General features: G+C 48.3%; 1 protein-coding gene and 1 long non-coding RNA gene across 3 annotated transcripts in view; one reads left to right on the top strand and one right to left on the bottom strand.

Moving 5' to 3' along the window:
• Nucleotides 1–23699, top strand: part of Sdb (SAXO downstream of blistered) — a 37464-nt gene that overhangs the window by 4918 nt on the left and 8847 nt on the right. The window contains exons 2-6 of one of the 2 annotated variants that reach the window (XM_017900875.1): nt 6336–6595; nt 7860–8237; nt 17702–18141; nt 18214–18416; nt 18523–23509. In XM_017900875.1, coding sequence (XP_017756364.1) covers nt 6336–6595; nt 7860–8237; nt 17702–18141; nt 18214–18416; nt 18523–23509 — 6268 coding nt within the window. The remainder of the gene's footprint in view (nt 1–6335; nt 6596–7859; nt 8238–17701; nt 18142–18213; nt 18417–18522; nt 23510–23699) is intronic. The other variant, XM_017900874.1, reaches the window with a different exon arrangement.
• Nucleotides 13907–14401, bottom strand: LOC108548101 (uncharacterized). The gene is made up of 3 exons (XR_001890248.1): nt 14321–14401; nt 14174–14270; nt 13907–14048 (listed from the first exon to the last, which is right to left on the bottom strand). It is a non-coding gene; the product is annotated as an uncharacterized LOC108548101 (long non-coding RNA).

Genomic DNA, 23699 nt, shown 5'->3' with positions numbered 1-23699 from the left:
TTCGCCGGCGATGGTAGGGGAGGAAGCACAATGGCGAACCTTGTTCCTCGGGAGATTATCGCGTCGTTGGTCCGGCGATACCCCCCTGCGGCTCTATTAAGTCGACCTCTTGCGTAAAATTCGCGTTTAACCGGCGTCCGCGAGGATGGAATAATGGCGACGTAGGCGCGCGTGGAATCGAGGCGGCAGGGATAGCAGTAAACTTTTCGCCGGAGAAGAGGGGTCTTTGAACTTTCCGAGATGCATAAATTCGAGAGGAGGGAAATAATCTTATTGACCGAGAGATTTCCTGGCGAACGAATGCCGGCGCGCTGTAGCGAGTGGCATAATCGCGTTACCACGGCGCCGGTTTCGTAGGAGATGAAGGTAAATACGAAGACAGGCTGCACACCTCGCGGAAGAGGTTCTCTGGGTACTTTCACTCCCAAACCAGGCGAAGGTCGTAGGTTCCCGAGTGTTATTCGGTTAAAAATAACGCTGACGTAACCCAGCGATCCAGCGGAACGGGACGGAGAGAAGTATGGAGAACGCGGAGGAGAATCGTCGGAGCAGGGTCAACCTGCAATGCGAAAATCGCTGCAGCTTTTCCAGCGCGACCACGAGCACGGCGACGAGTCCAATTGGCAGATGCATCGTTGCGAAATGACGATAAAACTCGCGGCTTCGTACTCTGCCTTGTCGATGACACGTCGCGATGCCCGGACTCTCGTCAGCGAGACGAGAGTTTCGAAACCGTTGCAAAACGCGAAAAAGAAGCGGCCGATCGACGTTTCGATGTCTCTCGTGACTAATTATAGCATCGCGTCACGCAGCGTCCTTTGCAATCGCGAAACGCGTCGAATACGTTTACGTCTTCGTCGATAAATCCTGTTTGCGTTCCAATTATCGCGAGTGACGGGTTCGAACGAGCGCCACGCGCGATTCGCACCGTCACTCGCCCCTGACGACCTTCTTCCCGCGCAAATGCATAATTCACCCGGCATTTCGCCCCGGGGATTCGTTTCTCCATCGTCCGTTTCTCGATCGACGAGCGCATTCTCGCGTGCCTGATCGGAACACCGAGATCTCGTCGCGACGTCTGCAAGCATTTTCCCGCGGGTCCACGGACGACAAACTCGACGCAGAAGCCGTCTAATGATTTTCTCGCTCTTGGCGCTTTCCAGCGCCGCAATCCCTCGGGCGAGTTACGTTCACAGCACGACGATTTCGAGCTGCATGGAAGCAAACAGTTATTAACTCGAGCGGGTAAACGGCGCGATAAAATGGCCACGAGTTGGCGAGTCAGGTCGCCGAGAGGCGAGCGGACGGCCAGCGGCGCGTGTCGCGTGCACGCGATCGCGATCGCGATCTATCTCGATCGGGCGTTTACGCGACGCGACGATATCCGACCTGCCCGAGCTGGAAAGCGATCTCGACCCGATTTTTGCATCTGCTTTCAAACACCGATCGATCTGGTCGTGTTCTCGCGTGAGCGAGCTTCTATCTGTCCGTCAATCCGTCACGCTCGTCGTTCGGCTAGTTTGCCAACCTTTGACCCGGTTCCTCCACTTCGCGTCGCGATCCTTACATCCAGCGTCACGAACGAAGCTTGGCAAGTTCTACCTTTTGTGGAAACGCTCGCACGGGCTAAAAGCGGAGCAAGATCGCGCTCGGTTCGCCAACAGGCTCGACTCCGTTGCCGATTGGCAGCTGTGGTTGCTTCCTTAGGCCGCGTGCACGCGACTCGTACTCGAGTATCGTCGTAGAACCCGGTGACCAAGTTTGGAAGTGATGTCATCGGCCGCTGGTAAGCCGTTCAAACGCGGAACCAATTGAATTTCATATCGCGATTTCCCCTGTTCCTCTTACTTGACCTCTATATCGGATCGACGCGGTCGCCCGTTCGATGTCTTACGAATCGCTGGATATATTCATCGAAAACAATGCTCGTACATGGTCATAGCGATACGTTTACTCCAGCCAGTGTGGATTATTAATGCCCAAACTCGTGAATGATGTCACCGTTTACGAGGCTCTCTAGCTAGCGCGCACCGACCAATGGAATTCCGAGAACACCTCGCGATACCTGCCGCGTAACCTTGCTCGGCTTGATAATGTATGGTAACTAGTCACCAAACGACGAATCCAGCTATGGAATTTACGAGCGTTCGCGTTACGGCTCGTAAACATCGCCATACGCGATGCTCGCGCGATTCGCGCGATACCACCTGTCCTGCCACACGCGAAGATGTCGTTTGGTCGATCGATTAAAATTTTTTCCACAGTTTCAGTGCCTCGATCTCGCGATCCGCGCGTGCAGATAACGTCATCGGTATTCCCTCGCGCGAAAGCGGTTGCTTGGAACGCGTGTTTCTCCATGGAACTCGTCTGCGAATCACTCGCAACGTCCATGGCAGGCGTGTGTGTGTGCACGGTTTGATCGAAAGTTGCGGCGTTTCGCGGAAAATCGGGTCGATGGGACGATTCGAAACGAGATCCCGTTGATCGTCTAGCCGAACAGTCGAGATTACGCTTTCACGAAGTTTCAATCCACTTTGCCGAGATCAGTTTCGTCCGGGGCCGTCCCTTTTCTCCCCGCTGGCGCAGCATCGCGGGCAAACTTCGGGTCTTCCTTCGATCCCTGACACTTTGCAACTTCTCCGCTGGAACGACGAACGTGGTCGTTTCGCGGAGCCAAATTATATTTTCGGGCGGAGGCGAGATCGATACGGCGAGTAGAGCTACTCCATCGATGGCGTTGATTCCGTAACCGTGACATCGGTCTCGAGGTCTCTGGTTGGTCGATGAAATATATACTTGGCAGCCGACTACCTCGGACACACGCAGAACCCCCGTATGAATATCAATTTCCTCCTCGGCGGTGGCGAGCAGGGTAAATTCAACAGGTACGCGCAGCGAAACTCAACCGGCGCTCGGTCTTTTATTTTCTCTTCGATCCAATTAACGTAACAATCGAAACCGGACTCTTACAGCGTCTTTAACGAGAACACTCGAGTTAATTGCATGCACGCTCCGTTCTGGCCGGGCTTAATGGTCGCCAATTTCGAGCCCGCTTTCTTTCCCACCGCGGACCGATTCGCGTCGCTATAAACGGGCTCTGCGAGTGCGTCTAAGAAAGTGCACGGTCACCATGGTATTCTCCTTAGACGGTGTTCATTCGATCTGCCGGGAAATTCACGCGACCGCATGTCTAGGTATTAATAATTCTTCAGAGGATTGGTTTCTCTCTCTGGGTCGTGGCGATTGTCTTTTGGCACGCACGATAGCCTCGGGGCTACCGTAAACGGTAGTTTCGAGACGAGTTTCGAGCGTATTTGACACGGTCACCGATACCCGACGATCGTTCCCTTCTTCCACTACCCGAGAACGCGTATAAAAGTGACTTGAGGCGCTCGCAGCGTATACGCCAGGCGTCTCATCGCGTGACGACTCAGCGTCCTTGTCGAAAGTAAAGTAGCCGCGAGGAGACCTGTTTTCGATTGTTCCACATGCAAACGGTGGTTGACGGTGTGGCGTATCGTGCCAGTGTCGAGGTAAGGCTTAGTCGTCGCGTACGCAAACTCGCGTAATCGCGTTGCCGCGAGTTCGCCTCGACCTGTGCTCAGACGTATACCGCGTTATCGCGCGGAAACTTGCAGAGGCTTGACCCGACAATTTATCGTGGACTATGCGTAGCCTAATTAATTAATTGCCGCGGTGACTTTGGCCGCTGGCACGGCGACTGTTTTTGAGAAACCGTTGAGAAATTGGTCCCATAAATAAAGGCGCGAGGAATGTACGATCGTAGGGGTCACTGACACGAGCAGAGAAGCGTCCTCGCCGTTGGCCCGGGTGTCGATGACCGGCTTATTTAGGATCCAGTTGGTACACGCTCGAGGACCAGTTGTCATCCAAGTGTGGACGAGTTAGTTTAGGCGGCATACCGATTTTTGAAACAATTCTTCGGACCCCGATAGACATCAGGTATCCATTCTTGACCCTCGCCAGCGACAAACGCTCCTTTGCTGGCTTTGCATTGGCTCAGGCCCACTGAAAGGCGGCACAAAGGTCCGTTTTAACGTTATTAGCAAACGTTGCTTGCCTTGTTATCGAATTACCGCGTTAAGCCGGGGAACGAACGTGCCTGCGAAGTATAATGATGAACGCTAACGAACCGAGGAGAGGTATACGCGTAGCTGTTTCAAAGCGTCGCAGGCTGGCCGGGCGTATGCGCGAGCGGCGCGATTAAAAAAGGGTGTACTTGATTCCGGAAATTTGTTTTAGATATTCCGAGAGAATTTGGTCGTGCGCACGAGCGACGTGACGCGTGTCGTTCCATCGATCGACCGAGATTTTTTATTTTTCCCAAAGCGCAGGATTTTCCCTGGCGCGGAGCGGCCCGATCGAATTGTTTTGTTTTTCACGCATGGCGAAAAGCGGCGGACATTCCCAGTAAATTTTCCCCAACACGCGACTGCCCGATGCGTGGAATTAAATAATTCAACGAGCAATTTTCCCCGGCGTTTCGTGCACGCGGAGGTCGATGGGCGAGCCTCCGGGATACGCGTGTGACCTCTGTACCACCGAATAATGTCCGAGTACCTGCGAAACCGTACAATCCACGCTCATTCGTCCCGGGGATCTAATTATATTCGTTTATCGCGTATTTCCGACAGAATCCAGTTACTTTAGGATTCGCGAAATTAATTACGTACATACGGGAGCTCCGTGCCGTGGGAGTAGAATTTCACGATATTCTTTCGGATAAGGGGACGAGAAGAATTTTCAATCGTCAGGTCCCTCTGCGTTTTCGATTCAAAAGTAAGCACACTCAGCTGCAAATTCGTTAATGGAACAGAGTTCTCGAACAAAGACCCGAGACGATCGTCGAACATCGCACGGAGAAATGCGACGAAGCTCGACTCGCGAGGATAGTCGTTTACGCGAAAAGCGAAATTCCAACGTGGAAACGCTGGGCACGTAAATCTGTCAGGAGCATTCCACGCGTGCGTGGCTGTGTTGAGCTGTCATAAGGACACGTTCGACGGCTCTGAACGTGGAAACCGAATCCACGGAGGAGTAGGTGCAGGGTGCAAAAGTAGCTCGGGTTATGCGATACGATGCAGGCGTGTGCATAAACGCCATCTGCGCCAATCTCGCGTTACCCGCATTCCGTGCAGCCAAGCACCGTGGTTGTTTTCAATCTGGCAATGGTATTCGTTATGCGTTTCGCGTGGATAATTAACGAACACGGAGACGAGTCCTCTTCTCGATTTTCCTCCGTCATGTCCGCTAAATAGCTTCATAGACCGTCCCCCTTCTTTCTTTCTCGCCCCTTATCTCCTTATCGACGAACCGTCGTCTCGTTAAGCGCGCAGAAATTCATGGAACACCGTCAGCGGAATTCCGTTGCAACGTCGGTCTAGACCCGCTGATTTAATCGGAAATCATCGGTGCGAGGCGGAAGTCAAACAAAAAGGTTACGTTTCAGCGAATACCAGCCTGTCCTACGTTCCGACCGCGCCGAGTCGTTGCTATCCGACGAGCAAGGTGCTTCTTCGACCGCGATCCAGATATTTTTCAGTGATTCGCGAATCCGATCGTTCCATCGTGATTCGTGCTCCTCCTGCCGCGTGAACGCGAATTTTCGCATGACGTAACGTGACGGTAAACGAGTGTCGCGAGGGAGTTTATAATTATTCATGCGAGAGAGGACAGCCAGCTTTGCGATCCATTACGCGAGCAGCGCGCTGCTTTGAGCGGACGTTGCTCGTGGATGTACGCGAAAGTGTTGGTAATTAGTAAGGTGATAACAGTTTTGATTAGCGGAATCCAGCGTAATTGTCCCGCAGCGTGGAAGGCGCGTGACGGAGGGCCGAGATCCTCGACAAAGCGCGACGGAATTGCTCGGGAAAATTTATTTAACCGCCAGCTCGATCCTCGGGGGGCGAGACGCAGCCGAGATGTAGAAATTTCCGGGGACGTTTAAAAAATCGTTAGGCAATCCAACGTAATTCAAGGCGATTTAACGAGAGCCCGCGTGCTCCGTTTTGAAATGGACCAGCCATTAGACGCAACGACTCTCGGCCTAATAAGCTTACGATACGCGCTAATTTCACGCCGGAGAATAGGCAACTCCCCCGTGTAATCTCCTCGCAGAGGAGTCGTCTATGGTTATATTAACTGCACACAGCCACTCGAATTAATCGAATTCGACTGCCGCTAATAACGTTTCTAACTTCATCGACCTTCCTCCTCAACGAACCGCGAAGACACCCGAGGAACCGCCGCTTCTAACCGCCTTTCCTCCCGTACGGGGCCTCCTCGCCAAGTAATCTATTTCCGTCTGCTTGCAGAGGGATGTCACCGAGTCGACGAGCGAATTCATCGACAGAGAGCAGGTGACTAGCATGGTAGCGCGGGATGTCGTTGATGACACCAGGTTCGACAGGTACTTCGGCCCCACTCTCGCGTCTCCGAAAGACTCGCCGGAGCGACCCGGGTATCCGCGAGGAATACCTGGACTGCGGGAAGACGATCGACCGAAACCGATTCCGGCGGCTGGCAAGCCGAGTCGACCTTCTCAGCGAGAACAGAGTCCCGGAGAGACGACAAGGTGGGTGTACGGATGCACGAGTTGGCCCGGAGATCTTTGCCAGGACGCCATCCGCGCGGGATGTTGATACGCATAGAAAGCGACGTCGGCTTGGCAAATATTGAAATTTCAAACTGATTTTAATTAAAGTCGAGGCGCGTAGCAGCTTCCAGCATTCTATACACCGCTGGCTCGTGTGTACACCTCGCGATTTCATACCTCTTTCCTCGAGGTAAAAGGTAGAATTCTTCTCCAGCTGGAGGGGGTAGAATAAGTATCCGTGGGACGAGGATGAAGTCAAGCGTTGTAGACCACAGCCAGTGGCACGTACGTCTTAGCCTAAAGGATTTTACAGTTTTGACATAGGTAGAACGGTCGTTTACGAGTCTTTCTACCAGTAGCAAATGAAGAATAGCGAAGATCGATTGACACCTTCGTTAGATTCCTCGAGTTTTCATCTGAGATTATATTTTGCGCATTTACTGGAATCAATGACGCGATATTTTGGACATCTGTTTTGGACAGCTCTGTTTTGGACATCTGAAAACACTTGCATGGGTTTTTCCTTAGGCTAGACTCGTTGATTTTCCAGGACCTTCCTGTGGTCGGTCAGTCTAATCTCAAAACCGAGGCCGAATAGTTAAGCCACATCCGTTTACAGTACGCGACAAAATAGTAGCACAGCCTGCAGTTTTCAGTGATTCTTGAAGCTAATACACTGTATGCATATGTTACATATATATTCGTATGTGTCCTTAATACACAGGAATATTAACACAGTCTACGTTCCTTTTGTACAAATTTTACTTGTTTGAAAAATGGCTGCAGAAATGCATCTTACATATGTTCATGCTCTGAATCCCAATCTGTCAGCAAACACTGCTTATCATCCATGGCTTATGAATTAAATAAATAAAAAATATCGATTTTTGCTGTACTGTGTTCACGACAATATTCCAAGGATTTATTCCAATATCCTTATCAATAGCTTTCAGTAATACTAGTCTTCCCCTGAAAAATAAAATTTGTCTCTTTAAAATACGATCATTTAATTCAAACGATGAGCAAGTGAGCCACTATAGTGGCACGTTGTTCAGAAAGATGACATCCGCGAAAGCCACTATAGTGACGCATCGTGCCTAAGACGTTAAGGAATTCATAAACTGTATTTACAACGAGAGATAGTGCCGATCTTTAATCCCTACCGATGTTGCCAAGTCGAGGAAAACTATCGGTCTACGCTGTTCGAATAAACCTGATTGAACGTTCGAAATTTCGGTTCCAGATCGACTGGCCCCAGGCCACAGTCCCCGGGCAAGCCTCGCGATTATGTCTCCCCTACAAGGAAGCCTTTACCCGCGGCAGGGAAACCGAGTCGCCCGGAGGAGCGACCTGGCAAGGCACCGCGTCCCGACGAAACGGCGCCAGGCGTCGACAAACCGGCGCGACCCGACGAGAGACCAAAGGGACCCGATGAAAGGCCAGCCGCTGGAAAACCGAGCAGACCCGAGGACAAACCGTGGAGACCTGAAGAGAAACCGAGGAGAGGAGACCAGACGCCCGATTCTCTCGACGGGGACGACGTCCAACCAACGAAGCTACCCGATATCCTGTCAAAGATCCCTCTGAAGGAGCAATGCATCTGCGAACTATGCACTTGCGGGTAAGAGCACTATACTGAAAATTTTTCTTCTTTTTAATCGTGACTTATTTCGCGGTAACCCTATTGACAAATTTTACGCTTTTAATTTATGGATGCTTATCATTAAGTCAATATTCCTCGTTTCATATACCCGTTATCGGCTTTTAAGATTGTAAATTTTAAATTTACATTAGAAATTTCGAAAAATGAAACGCGATTTTGCGCTTTAAGTTTTTACAAATTTAAAGAATTCTCAATGTCGAGATATTTTCCAGTTTCGTATTCTGATTTATGATACGCGAAATTATATTAATATTAATATGATATGGGGGAAGTTGGGATGTTATTCGCTGTTTTAAAAATTGTTTCTGATTATTTACGTTTGTCTATTTTTCTGAATTAATTCGATTCCAAAAATACGGTTTATCTCGGTCCAGTCGGATATCCAGGTGAATTTATCCGCGAAGCATTTAGCAGAAGCGGCCATTTTTGGCGGCCATATTGAAATATTAAAACGCATTTCTCCTAGACTGCGGCACGCGTAACCTCGCAGCTTTAATCTCGTCGTTTGGATTATGCTTCTCACTGGAATTTAAAATATAATTTCTCACGATATCGAAATAAACTTCTCTCCAATTGCACACGCAGAATTTCCGATTGTATAATAAATATTATTATCGTGGGCTTGTGATAAGAGCCCCGAGGCGACCGCTTTCACCGCCTGCATATCTACCAATGGCTGACTAGTCACAAACGCGGCGAAATTGGCGATAAAAAATGTCCATTGTCATGCGAGATATTTCAAACATTTCAAACTTCGAAATTTAATTTCCGCTTTTCGAATTGGCAGCGTTTCTTTTGTGGGAGAAAGAAGAATAATCCAAACCTAACCTAAATCGAGCATTATCAAAGTCGTGACATTGTCGTGTAGCGATACTCGAACGTGAATGTTCGAAAACCCACGAATTAATTTACCTAGGTTCTAAGTTTCGGTAGAACATCGTGCCCCACTTTCGAGGGGAGTTAACTAGATCGGAATACAAAACGTGACAAGGTTGAAGATGCAAATTAGCGCGAGCTTCTCCAGTTTTTTCAGCTTTCCGAGTTCCCTGCATGTGGTCCCGGCACCGATAAGAACTCTAATTACCGTCGTGTTATGACGCCTTACAGTTCATGCCAATGATTTGGCCGTTTCGTTCGATTAGCTACGAATTTTGAAAGCGAACTTGTGAAAGATCGATTTCACGTCGCGATGGAGATCGAAACGGAAGTGCGCCGATTTTTCCGCGTCGTTCGCTGCTTTTCACCGGTACGTGTAATTATACCTCGTTATCTCGAACAGAGGATTGCAACTCGCGCGCAATCGGCCTTGGAATTATTAATCATTTGCTCTGTCGACCACTCTGCTCTCGATTTTCCCGCTGCGATATCTGTCGCGTTACGTTCAGCTCTCGTCATCGTGACCATGCATGCTCCGGCTCTTTCTCGAGCGTGTAACACTCCTCTGATATTAGTGTACAGGATGTTTCAAATTGCGCGATCCATTCTCGAGATCCAAAGCGATAATTGGTGATCGGACGTTCAAGTTTGGGACGAAATGACTGCAATGTTAGCTGTGCAATTGGTAAACAGGATTACCTGCAGTACAGATTACCAAGATTCCATTTTTCTCCACAAACTTCACCTGCGTGTGTTAAATATACGTTAGGTTCAGGAAATAAACGAATAAATAGGAATTATTAATTTTTGATTATATTTATAAAAATATTTCCAACGCAAAAATATTTCGCTAATGTTTTTATCGATTAGATTACATAGTATTAATACTAACCTTACCATGGCCTACATTCGTTTTTAAAACTTCCATTAAAATTTCCGCATTCAACGTTATCGTCACTCTTCGCGATTTTTTAATCAATTTTTCAATGTCCCTCGTTATTCCATTTTTCAAAGCTTTACTGCAATCTCATTCACCGATCATTTGACAGTGGTAGCATTGGTGTTAGCCTTACTTTTTAAAATCAAATTTGATTTACAAATCGCAGGATTTATTTTTAACAAGGTTAAACTTGGGAACACTTGGGAGATCTTCTGAAACACTGAAAATCATAGTGCGCTATCATTTTTCGTCTCACACTATATATAAAGTGGACCCTGTAACGCGACCACGTCGATTATCTTCAATTATTCAACGATTGGAGGAACGATAAAAAATTATCTTGTCGCAAATGGTAGGCCGTGGAGGAATCTAACCTAGACACGTAGATAACGACACCCGATTTTCGTAACTAAAGTTAATCACGTTACTAAAGACAAGAAAAATGAACGTATTCGCGGTAAATAAACTTAGTCACTGGTCTTCGCGATTTTTCATCCAATATTCGCGTAATCGATCTTTCCATATCTCCCGTTATTCTATTTTCCCAAGATTCTAATTGCTTTTCAATCACCGGTCATTTGACCGTAGTAGACATAGCGTTAACCTCTTCAGGGCTACCGGCACACACGTGTACGTTCAGCTTTTTAAAAATTAGGAACTATTCACCATGGAATTCCTCAACAATAGTAATCTCTGCTTTGAAATCGCTGTAACCTTAACCTAAAAGAAACTTCGTCTCTGAAGAGGTTGAAAGCCAATTCGGTGGAGGTTCACGACGAGTGGTCCACCCTGTATACCTTTGTACACGTGAACGTTCAGATCTCTTAAATTATAATTTAAAAATTTAGAATTATTCCCTATGGAATCCCTCAACGATAATAATCGCTGCTTCAAAATCATTGTAACCTTAACCTTAACCTAAAAAGAAAATTCGTCCCTGAAGAAGTCGAGAGCTAAAACAGTGAAGGTGTCGCGACGAGTGGTCCACTCTGTATACCTTTCAACACGTGTACATTCAGATTTTTAAAAATTAAGAATCAATCACCACGAAATCCCTCAACAATAATAATCGCTGCTTCAAAATGGTTGTAACGTTAACCTAAAAAGAAAATTCGTCCCTGAAGAGGTTGAGAGTCAAAACAATGAATTTGTCACGACGAGTGGTCCACCCTGTAATCTTTTTCTTTCCTTGGGACATCTCCTCCGATCCGAGAGTCCTCGGATGATGGCCAAGTATGGCCCCGGAGCCCTAGGCCGTGTTATGAAACAGCTTGTATGCATATGAAGGGTAAGAGCGCGTGCACGCGCGGCTGAAAAGTGGGACAGCAGACAAGCCCTTTTACGGGAGCTTGTTCCTAGCCAATCGCGATCGGCTGTTCGCTTCTCTTCCTTATTCGAACAACCCGCTGCGTCCTCCTCCGGCAAGGTGATCGCGATTCAAATTTAAGGTGATTCGCTCGCGACAACGCGCCACCTGTCACGACTCGCGAAGGATGCCCATTGTTCGAGCCAAAAATCAAGGATACCGACTCTGACAGGCAAGAAGCTTCCTTTGCCATACACGGAGCTCGTCGAAGGTGATCGGAAACCGGATGACAATGAAGCCGAAAGCGACTCCTCGCGATCGAGTCGGGCTTAATCGAGTCAAGGACGATCGGGAATCATGCGCAGAGGAAGATGTGACAATTAGGTCAAGACGGTTGCCATGATCGAATTACTCTCGGTTATCGTTGTCAAGATCGAGAATTATTACCGGCAATTCTTGATTATTATCTGGTTCCATATTATCTGTAGTTACCAACCTTTTTTATCGATATCGCGATGTACAGTCGAAAAACGGTTTAAATATCTTTGATATACACTAGCTCACGAAATTATTCGAAAAAATCCTGATTTTAATGAAATTTTTCGCGCACATGAAGCATAACGAGTCACGGTAATTTTTCCATTGGCAGAAAGTGACTTCGAGGGGGTAAAATCAAAGACTAAAGTTTGAAAAATTTTTCTGATTTTTTAAACGAGATTTCACATGGAGAAATTTTTATTATAAAACTATAGAGCAGCAAAAGTTAAACAAAAATTTTTCTTTGTCTAGTATCGTTGTATAGTTACATTTAAACGAAAATGGAGATCGAACTGTAACTCTGAGTAACGATTTCACCCACGCGAAGTAATATCTGGAAATAAAAAAAATTCAACCATGTGTAACTCATCATGTTTCACGTGCAGGTGTACTTCCATTAAAATCGGAATTTTCGAGTTAGAGTACGCTCTTAAAATTTGTGTAGCGTTCGAATATTTTCGTGAACCACTGTATATAAATTTTATTTTCGCCCTGTATTGACGGGAAATACGGGCCTGGTCTTTCAATCTTGCTAATATTAACTACCCTCGCTATCACATCCACTACTTGCTATAGAAATAATATTAAACTAAGGTTTACAATTAGAAATTACAATATTCTTGGGTATTGCTTAACACTAGAACTACCTACTTGTAATATCTACATACATATAGTGTTATATTAATTAAAGTAATCTCACGGAAATAGAGAAGTATATATAGTTATACTCCTATCAGAAGAATTAATATTAATTTTGCTAAAATTAGCTGCATGTTTCCAATAATTTCGAAAATAAAAACCCCAAACAATTTATTTTTACTACCTTGGTAGCTCTAGTGTTAAGCCACGCTCTAAAAAAGCAGTAGAATAAACGAAACTGACTTCACATTTGTCTAACTTAGGTCTGTCCATATTTATCTAGCTTCTCTGCTGTCTGACTCCGTTTTAATTTCCTATCTACGAGTCTCAACCATTCCATTATCTCGTCGTTCGGCCTACCGTTAGCTGCTCTCTATACCAAATCTTGCCCTACTAAGTTCAGAACAATCTTCAACTAGATGTTTCAGGGTACCTGGATCCCGCGTGCAAAGTTTACATTTTCCGTCATCTATATTCCTCCGCAACTTGTTCTCTTCCTCAAGCGATCCACGTAACCACCTAACCTTTGCTAACAGGCTCTAGCCATACCTGTACCCTTTGAAGAATATCCCTAATAAAAGGGAATTTTGGCGCATAGGTCATCTTTCCTATTACCTCACTTTCACAGTCTGTTGTAGTAACTAGATTTATTATTAAAACCAGATTATACGAAGAAAGCGGTCGGTCGAACAGTGATGGGTGTGTGTGTATATATAAAGAGAGAAACCATTACAAACAACTCTCTTAACGACTTCTTCTGATCTCTCGCTATCGAGCTCGACACAGCTCTTCTAGAGAGGATCCTCCCTCGCTTACTCCATTTTTTCCCTGGAAGCTCCCCTTTTAACTCTTTGAGGCACACGATTTCAAAGAAAATAAGAACCCAAGTTGCAGAGAATTACAGAGTGGGACATACTTCCATTATGCAACTAATGTTTTAAATGCAAGTCATTGGAACACGTTACTCTGCAGAATGTACGGCACCAGAAAGTGCGAGCTTCCTTTTTTCTCGTGCTGCAGAACATACATCGTCCACTTTTCGAGGTGTGTTAAGACATGTCCCACGATGCATAAAAAGTTAAGCAAAGGGTGAGACAGTTTTTAACTCCCCTAACACCAAAGAATTAAGGCTCGTGGTTGCATGAAGTGTTCGTTGACGAACGTTTTCCTGGGACTCGACTTCGTCTTCTTTCCTGTTTTACAGCCCAGTTTAGGGTTTTTAAGCTTACTATATTGTGCTATTATGTTGTATGAAAGGTGAATTTTATTCCATACCAATTGCATAGGCTTTCTATCAATGTCGAGGAAGAATTGTCCCTCGCTTTCCCTAATTTGTCCCTTAAAACTCTTTTATCAAGGGTCACGGTCGTCGAAAATATCCTAGACGCATTGGTGGACTATTCGTCGATGAAGAGATGGGCCTGCCTTCGTCTTCTTTTCTCTTTTATGGCACGTTTTAGGGTTTTTAGACCTACAATATTTCGTTAGTATATCAAATCAAAGGTGAATTTTATTCCACACCAATTACACAGACTGTCTATCGATATCGAGGAAGAATCCACTTTCGTTTTCCCTAATTTTTCTCTTAAAACTTACCCATTAAATGTCACAGTCATCGAAAATATCAGAAACCCAAGATGGACCTCGCTTCGTCTTCTCTTCTTCTTTATGGCCCAGTTTATAGTCCTTAGACCTACGATACTGCGCTATTATTTCATATCAAAGGTAACTTTCATTACATACCAATTGCTCAGGCTCACTATCCATGTCGAGGCTTCATGCACAAAGAAAAGGTTCAACTCGGAGTATTTCGATAGGATCTTCTTCATCCTCTTCGACTCCTCTCCGGAATTATTCCTCGCCGACCCGATCGAAACAATTTCATCCTTCCAGGACGGAACCTCTGCCAAAGTTCGGAGCTGCCACTCGTACCCTGCAAACGTAAACAGGATCGGTTGGAGCGTGCGGCAAATTGCTGCAATAAGTGTAACTCTCGTTAGAGATCGAAACGCTTGACCCGGATCGAGGCTCGGACGAATGCGACTGGGAGATGGTGGAAAATCGGATGGTCGTCTGTGATAGACGAGGGAGTATAGCTGGTTCGAGCGTCGCGGCGAGGTCGTAAATTATCGTATCTAGTAACCGCGCTGATTGATGTCAAAATGTTGATGTCGACGCTCAGAATCGTCCGCAATTTGTAACCGCAGGTCTTCAACGTCGAGCAACGGAGTGGGAAAAAATTGATCACTTGCCTTTCAGCTCCGATTTAGTTCGTTAACCACCGTTTACCGTTGATTCACTAACGATTCGCCGCTAATTTCTGTTACTTATCTGGCATATCTGAGAGATCGCTGAAATATCGATAACGATAACCGGTAATGAAAGAACCCGTTCCGGTTTCATGTCGGCAGTGATTGACGCGCGGTCTCTTTATCTGTCTCTGAAATATTTTAACACGTTCGCAGGCGAGAATTTTTTCACGTTTTTCGTGCCCGACGCGAGCGATGCAGGAAGAAATTGCGGTTGTCATGGATTATCCTCGTCGGGACGAGGATGAAAATTCGAAGATTTATTCGGGTATAGGCAGGTAAAAAATTGTTCCTCCAAGTCGCGTTAATTGCAATCGGAAACGGAATTTGAAACGACGCGGACTCGTGTTAGTGGCCGCGTGTGTGTTAACCCCTTGCAGAGGCAGCGGGCTGGTCAAAATTAATTTTCAGCGAACGAGCGTGAATAATATCATACGAGACTATAAATAATAAACAAAATTGATTATCTTTCTCGATTTTATACAAAAATATTTCGTTCCGCTCCATTCTACCGTGTCTTCGGGAATATTAATACAAAATAATTGCCACGGTATCTTCTCCCATTTTCTCCCGTTGAAACGTCAAATACAGCGGTTTTGTCCCGCCGGAGACACTAATTTCCGATTAAAGCCGGTGCGTGTAGAAATTATAAAATTGTAATAAGTATAAGCTCCTCGCTGAATTATTTTTTTCCCATTTCGGGCTATTCCTGGTTATACATTCGAACTGCAAAAATATTAATTACACCTGGAACGAAATTCTCGCAGCTCGTTGCGTATTCCGTGTACCTCGAACCCGTTCCGACTTAATACAACGTACGAACAGAATGGTTCTTTGTTTTGGTGGCTGAGAGTAGATATACGAGCGGAATAGTAAACGCACCTCGGGAGCAGCAGAACCGCGAAGGATTAAATCCCTGTTTCGAGGGCCTCGACATTGGCAATTTTTCCGCTCTATCGATTTCGCAACTAGCCTATATCCCACTCCGTTGCGAATGGTTCGCTAAAACCCGATCGTTGGATAGCGGAGTCTTCGACGAAGACTGCAACCCCATGCCGGCACGCATTGGTCAGGTATTCCCCGACCAGGAGTATCGCTATCGATTGCGCCCACCATCGAAATAATTAACGCATCGAGCGAATATTTTATTAAAACATGTCGAACGAGGGGGGGGGGGGGTGGGGGGGGGGGGGGGGACGAACGGCGTGCTGTTTGGATTTGATTCTGCAGCTAGTCGATAAAATTAGCGAACGCGAACCGCGATTATCGGCGGTACACTTTAATCGATATTCAATTTTATGCAGGCCGGGCGGCGATTAACGTGTGTGCACGCGTTCGAACACGATTAAAACAGAAAGCCGCGACTCGATAATTGCTCAGAGCTCGTTATTCTCCGAGGTGTTGCCCGGATTAATCGGGACGAGCCGCGTTCGAACGTCGACGAAAGGAATTCTTTGATCTCGTCGAGATTACGTGGCCGGCGCGCGTGCGAGTCGCGCCGGGAATATGGAGGAAAAGCGTAGTTCTGCATCGAAATTTGGCGCGCGTGCTACCAAATGCGTCTTATTCCTCCTTTTCTCTGCCAGTCCGCTTTTTCCAGCGTTCGCAGGAACGCAGCTAGCCGAGCGCATCGATATGCGAGTCGCGAGCAGCGCGCTTGCGAAATCTCTCTTTGACCGGTTTCCAATTTCCAAATGGGCTGGCTTTGAACGAAACGGACAGAGTCGCTGTAGCTTACGTGCTTAGCTGAACGCATCCACGAAATATGTTCGCTCTCCCGTCGCCATTTTCGAAGCGATCGGCCCGGGGTATCCCCGATGTAGGATATGCTATACATTTTTAGTGGTTGATTTTGTCACGCAGCCTGACAGTTCAGTGAACGATATTAAACGCGGGCCAGGGAGCGGAAAGAGGGACGAACGTTGGCATTTTGACAAGCTGCACTCGCCTTAATTGACACCGAGATTGCGGTATCGCTGCGAGCAAGCGCGCGCGTGCGGCCTCGTGGATATTTCCTTGGCTCGTTGATTACCAATTACAGCGTTCCTGGACAATAAATATCGCGAGACATTGTTCGGCAAGCTTCGGGACGCTTCGGGAACCGAAGTGGGAAAAATTGGACGAACGCGAGCCGGTTCGTTAAAATGGAGTCCGTTTCGACTGTTACCCCTAACGAACGCCCCCCAAACGGAGGGCGTTGAACCGAATGGATTGCTTCTTGCAGCAATCCGTCATTAGCGTCAGCTGAGCGGAATATAATTAGCGTCTGACGATCGTATCGGATTTTGACTCGTAAACACGCGTGCCACGAATGGCAGGCCACTAAACGGTTTATCAAGGTCGCATCTGCATAATCTCTGATTCGCCGCGCGGAGCGAGCGCGCAAGGAACAAAGTGCAGCTCGACAATGGCACGGAGATTAATATTTTTCTGCGACGAACGACAGTTGCCGGGTAATTCGACTGTACCCGGTGAACGTGCGCCCGTTTCCAAGCGTGCTTCAATTACTTAGCCAACGAACGGTGTGCACGGAATCTAACGAAGCGATCGTGAACGACGAACATGCAACTCGTGCCCGTACGACAATGATCACGTGCGTGACCGCGGTGACGTCCGTGGCTGTAATACCCGCCAGTTTATCAATGGGCCAACGCTGCTAATCTACCACGGCCGACGTGCATGAATATTCGCGAGCCGCGGTGAAACGCTCAATTACAATTCCACTCTGACGTAAGACGCGCAGTTAGACCCAGGAAGAGCTCAAGTTCGACTACCGAACTACATTCGATTATCTTCTCCCATTTCGATTTTCCAGCCGACATCGTTGCCCTCATAATCTGCCTCAAGATCATCTGGAGATACCACGAGGCGAGCCGGTGCACGCGGTGTCATCCTATCGGCAGGAATTCGATGAAAAGCACGTGGACAAGCAGACGGTGTACCATCATGAGGACCATCTTCGCATGGAAGGAGACTTCATCGGAGAGCGGCGAACGGACTACGTGGCGACGAGGGGCGAGAGGGCCCCGGTGCGGAAGCCGCAGGACAACCTGAGACCAGAGGGTGAGTTTGTCGGCAGACCCAGAGAGGAAGCTCCGACGAGAGGCGAAAAGGCGCCGGTGAAAAAGCCGCAGGATAATTTGAAGCCGGAAGGCGAGTTCATTGGAAGACCCAGAGAGGAAGCTCCGAAGTATGGAGACCGGGCACCGGTCAGGAGACCCCAGGATAATCTTCGACCTGAAGGAACATTCGACGGTAAGTTTCACTCTTGGAAAATATGAAGCATTATCGTGTCTTATCGAGTACGTGTCTAATCTGTACGCGCAGGTACGACCACCACGGAGCTGGTGTTCACCGGAACCCCCGGCGAACGTCCAAGCCCGGTACGTCGCAACACTTATACCAAGGTCGAGGGTGAATTCATCGACGCGACCACCACGAGATCCGAGTACGTGGATCATCGAACCGTCCAGCGCGCCGAGATCATCAAACGTACGGATAACCTCACAGTGGGAGAGGGTGAATTCACGGTAAGAGGGGTAGAGGATGTTTATAAAGCGTTTTCGTAGGCGGCTCGGTTGGCCCAGTTGTCGTTATCTCGCGATAATCGCTGATCGAGGCCAAATTTTGCCGCAGGGTACCTCTCGTCTCAAGGAGGATTTCCACACGTACGACATCGTTGAGAGAGAACCTCGACGACGACTCACCTACAACGACGAGGATGATCGATTTTACAGCAAGACCGATATCGTGGAAAGTACCACGACAACGCAGGAACAGTATCGAAGTTTCGATCAAACTGATTACAGAAGCACCGCCGTGTTCAGACGGGACGACAATTTGAGACCAGAAGGTCCGTTTGAAGGTGTGCCGCACACCAAGGACGACTATCTAGTACCGGCGATTACTAGGAGACCGGAACCGCAAAAGCCCAAGGATAATTTGCGGCCCGAGGGGACGTTCGAGGGCAGGCCGAAGGACGATTACAAACCGACCTGGGGAGAGAGGGCGGACGTGAAGAGACCGCAGGATAACTTGAAACCCGAAGGACCGTTTGAAGGACGACCCAAAGATGATTACTCGCCGAAACGCGGAGAACGTCCGGAAGTTAAGAGACCCGAAGACAACTTGAGACCGGAAGGACTTTTCGAAGGTAGACCTAAAGACGATTATAAACCGACTAGAGGAGATAGGGCTGATGTTAAGAGACCGGAAGACAATCTGAGACCAGAGGGACCATTCGAAGGTCGTCCCAAGGATGACTTCATGCCGAAAATTGCTGAACGACCAGAAGTAAAGAGACCACAGGACAATTTGAGACCCGAAGGACCATTCGAAGGCCGTCCGAAGGACGATTACTTGCCAACGAGAGGAGAAAGAGCCGACGTTAAACGGCCCGAAGATAATCTAAGATCCGAAGGACCGTTCGTAGGTCGTCCAAAGGACGACTATTCTCCAAAGAGAGCAGATCGTCCGGAAGTAAAGAGACCGCAAGATAATTTGAGACCCGAGGGACCTTTCGAAGGTAGACCTAAAGACGATTATTCTCCGAAACGTGGAGAACGTCCGGAAGTTAAGAGACCTGAAGACAACTTGAGACCGGAAGGACCTTTCGAAGGTAGACCCAAGGACGATTATAAACCGACTAGAGGAGACAGGGCTGATGTTAAAAGACCTGAAGATAATTTGAGACCAGAGGGACCATTCGAAGGTCGACCCAAGGACGACTTCGCTCCTAAAACTGCTGAACGGCCAGAAGTAAAAAGACCGCAGGACAATTTGCGACCCGAAGGAGTGTTCGAAGGACGGCCCAAAGATGATTACTCGCCGAAACGCGGAGAACGACCCGAGGTTAAAAGACCAGAAGATAATCTACGACCAGAGGGACCATTCGAAGGTCGACCTAAAGACGATTACTCCCCCAAACGTGGCGAGCGTCCAGAAGTTAAGAGGCCTGAGGATAACCTAAGACCAGAGGGACCATTCGAAGGACGTCCAAAAGACGACTATCTGCCGAAACGCGGTGAACGTCCAGAAGTTAAAAGACCCGAGGATAACTTGCGACCCGAAGGACCTTTCGAAGGTAGACCCAAGGACGATTATAAACCGACCAGAGGAGACAGAGCTGATGTTAAAAGACCTGAAGATAATTTGAGACCAGAGGGACCATTCGAAGGTCGTCCCAAGGATGACTTCATGCCGAAAATTGCTGAACGTCCGGAAGTAAGGAGACCACAGGACAATTTGAGACCAGAAGGCCTATTCGAAGGTCGTCCGAAGGACGATTACGTACCAACGAGAGGAGAAAGAGCCGACGTTAAACGACCCGAAGATAATTTAAGACCCGAAGGGCCGTTCGAAGGTCGTCCGAAGGACGACTACTCTCCAAAGAGAGCGGATCGTCCGGAAGTAAAGAGACCGCAAGATAATTTGAGACCCGAAGGACCGTTCGAAGGTCGCCCGAAGGACGATTACATGCCAACGAGAGGAGAACGTGCCGACGTTAAACGGCCCGAAGATAATCTAAGACCCGAAGGACCGTTCGAAGGTCGTCCGAAGGACGACTACTCTCCAAAGAGAGCGGATCGTCCGGAAGTAAAGAGACCGCAAGATAATTTGAGACCCGAAGGACCGTTCGAAGGTCGCCCGAAGGACGATTACATGCCAACGAGAGGAGAACGTGCCGACGTTAAACGGCCCGAAGATAATCTAAGACCCGAAGGACCGTTCGAAGGTCGTCCGAAGGACGACTACACTCCAAAGAGTGCCGAACGTCCGGAATTAAAGAGACCTCAAGACAATTTGAGACCCGAAGGTCCGTTCGAAGGACGTCCAAAGGACGATTTCTTACCGAAACGTGGCGAGAGACCAGAAGTTAAGCGTCCAGAGGACAACCTGAGACCCGAAGGACCGTTCGAAGGCCGATCCAAGGACGATTACAAACCTACCAGAGGCGAAAGAGCTGATGTGAAGAGACCGGAAGACAATCTGAGACCGGAAGGTCCGTTCGAAGGTCGCCCGAAGGACGACTACTCGCCGAAACGCGGAGAACGTCCTGAAGTTAAGAGACCCGAAGATAACTTGAGGCCCGAAGGACCTTTCGAAGGTAGACCCAAGGACGACTATAAGCCGACCAGAGGCGAGAGGGCTGACGTTAAGAGACCTGAAGACAATTTGAGACCAGAGGGACCATTCGAAGGTCGACCAAAGGACGATTTTACGCCGAAAACTGCTGAACGGCCAGAAGTAAAAAGACCACAGGATAATTTGAGACCTGAAGGGCTATTCGAAGGCCGTCCGAAGGACGATTTTACACCTAAAACTGCGGAACGTCCGGAGGTGAAGAGGCCGCGGGACAATCTTCGTCCTGAGGGACAGTTTGAAGACCGGCCTAGGGAGGAGTACACTCCCGGTGAGAAACGTACACCTATCAAACATCCTGATAACCTCTATCCAGAAGGAGAATTCGAAAGGCCAATGGTTATTCCTTATGGGCCTGGTGAAAGACTATCCATCGTACGACATCCTGATAATCTATTCCCTGAAGGCGAATTCCCAGACAGGGAACGTACTCCATTCACCCCAGCAGAGCGTAGAACGCCTATCAAACACGACGATAACCTCCGTTCCGAGGGTCCATTCGAAGGTCGTCCAAAGGACGATTTCTCCCCGAAGACAGCCGAACGTCCCGAAGTACGAAAACCTCGAGACAATTTACAACCCGAAGGTGAGTTCGAGAGACCAGAGAAACCCAAGTATGGCCCGGCAGAGAGACGTACTCCAATTAAACATCCGGATAACCTTCGTCCCGAAGGAGACTTCGATAGACCCGATTACGAAGAGTATCGACCAGCGGAGAGGCCTGAGGTGAAGAAACCCAAGGACAATCTGAGGCCAGAAGGTGATTTCGAACGTCCTAGTCCTGAGAAGTTCGGTCCAGCGGAAAGGAGAACCCCGATTAAACATCCGGACAATCTGAAACCAGAAGGAGAATTCGTTGGCAAGCCCAAGGAAGACTTCACTCCTACCAAAGGGGACAGAGCTGTCGTCAAAAGACCAGAGGACAATCTGCGACCAGAGGGTCCGTTCGAAGGTCGTCCAAAGGACGATTATCAACCGGTCCGTGGTGAACGCGTGGAGGTTGTCAAACGCACCGACAACCTTCGAATGGAAGGAGACATCGAAACCTATAGATCCAGGGACGAGTACACGGACTTCCTAATTCGCGAGAGGACCGAGGTGACAAAGTACCAGGACAACCTGCGTATGGAAGGTGAATTTACCGACGTTAGAACGAGGGACGATTTTAAGGTCGTGAGAGGCGAACGAGTTGACATCGTGAAGCATCCTGACAATCTGAGACCAGAGGGACCCTTCGAAGGTCGTCCCAAGGATGATTATTCTCCCAAGAGAGCAGAGAGGCCGGAGGTGAAGAGACCCGAGGATAACCTGAAACCAGAAGGAGAGTTCATTGGTAGACCAAGAGAAGAAGCACCCAAACACGGAGAGAGGGCACCTATCAAGAAGCCTAAGGATAATCTAAGACCCGAGGGAGAATTCGACAGACCAGAGAAGCAGCCTGTTGGTCCAGCCGAGAGGAGAACGCCTATCAAGCACGAGGATAATCTAAAACCAGAGGGTGAATTCGAGAGACCCAGACCGGAAGAGTTCAAGCCTGCCGAGAGGCCGATCGTTAAGAAACCGACTGACAATCTGAAACCGGAAGGCGACTTCCTTGGTCGACCAAAAGAAGAGGCACCGCGAAGAGGCGAGAGAGCCGATGTGAAGAAGCCAAAGGACAACCTCTATCCTGAAGGAGAATTCCAGGTTCCAGAGAGGAAACCCATTGGCCCAGCAGAGCGGAGAACACCGATCAAACACGCTGACAATCTAAGACCCGAAGGTGACTTCGAGAGGCCAGAACCTGAGGAATTCAGACCGGCTGAGAGACCAATTGCGAAGAAGCCTCAAGATAACTTGAAACCCGAGGGAGAATTTATTGGACGACCAAAGGAGGACACGCCGACCAGAGGAGAAAGAGCCGATGTCAAGAGGCCGGAAGACAATCTGAAACCAGAGGGCACTTTCGACAGACCGGAGAGGAAACCGTTTGGCCCAGCAGAGAAACGTACTCCGATAAAGCATCCCGACAACTTGAAACCAGAAGGCGAATTCGAACGACCGGAACACGAAGGCTACAGACCTGCCGAGAGACCAGAAGTGAAGAAACCCAAGGACAACTTGAAACCCGAGGGAGAGTTCGACAGGCCTCAGCCGAAGAAGATCGGTCCGGCTGAGAAGAGAACGCCTATCAAGCATCCGGATAACCTGAAACCGGAAGGTGACTTCGTGGGAAAACCAAAGGAAGAAGCACCTAAACTAGGAGAACGCGCGGATGTGAAGAGACCGCAGGATAATCTCCGTCCGGAAGGCGACTTCGACAGACCAGAAAAGTCCCCGGTTAAACCTGCCGAGAAACGAACTCCGATTAAACACCCTGACAATCTCAAACCAGAAGGGGACTTCGTTGGAAGGCCCAAGGACGATTACAAACCTACCAGAGGAGAACGCGCGGATGTCAAGAGACCCGAGGACAACCTCAAACCCGAAGGGCCTTTCGAAGGTCGTCCCAAGGACGACTTCGTTCCTGTTCGTGGCGAACGAGTGGACATCGTCAAACGTACAGACAACTTGCGAATGGAAGGCAACATCGAGACTTACAGGTCCAGGGACGAGTACACCGACTTCCTGATTCGCGAGAGGACGGAGGTCACCAAGTACCAGGACAACCTGCGTATGGAAGGCGAGTTCAC

This window comes from Eufriesea mexicana, unplaced genomic scaffold, assembly GCF_001483705.2.
Source record: "Eufriesea mexicana isolate 0111107269 unplaced genomic scaffold, ASM148370v2 scaffold1358, whole genome shotgun sequence".
NCBI classification, from domain to species: Eukaryota; Metazoa; Arthropoda; class Insecta; order Hymenoptera; family Apidae; genus Eufriesea; species Eufriesea mexicana.
This window is presented reverse-complemented; position numbering and strand designations above follow the sequence as displayed.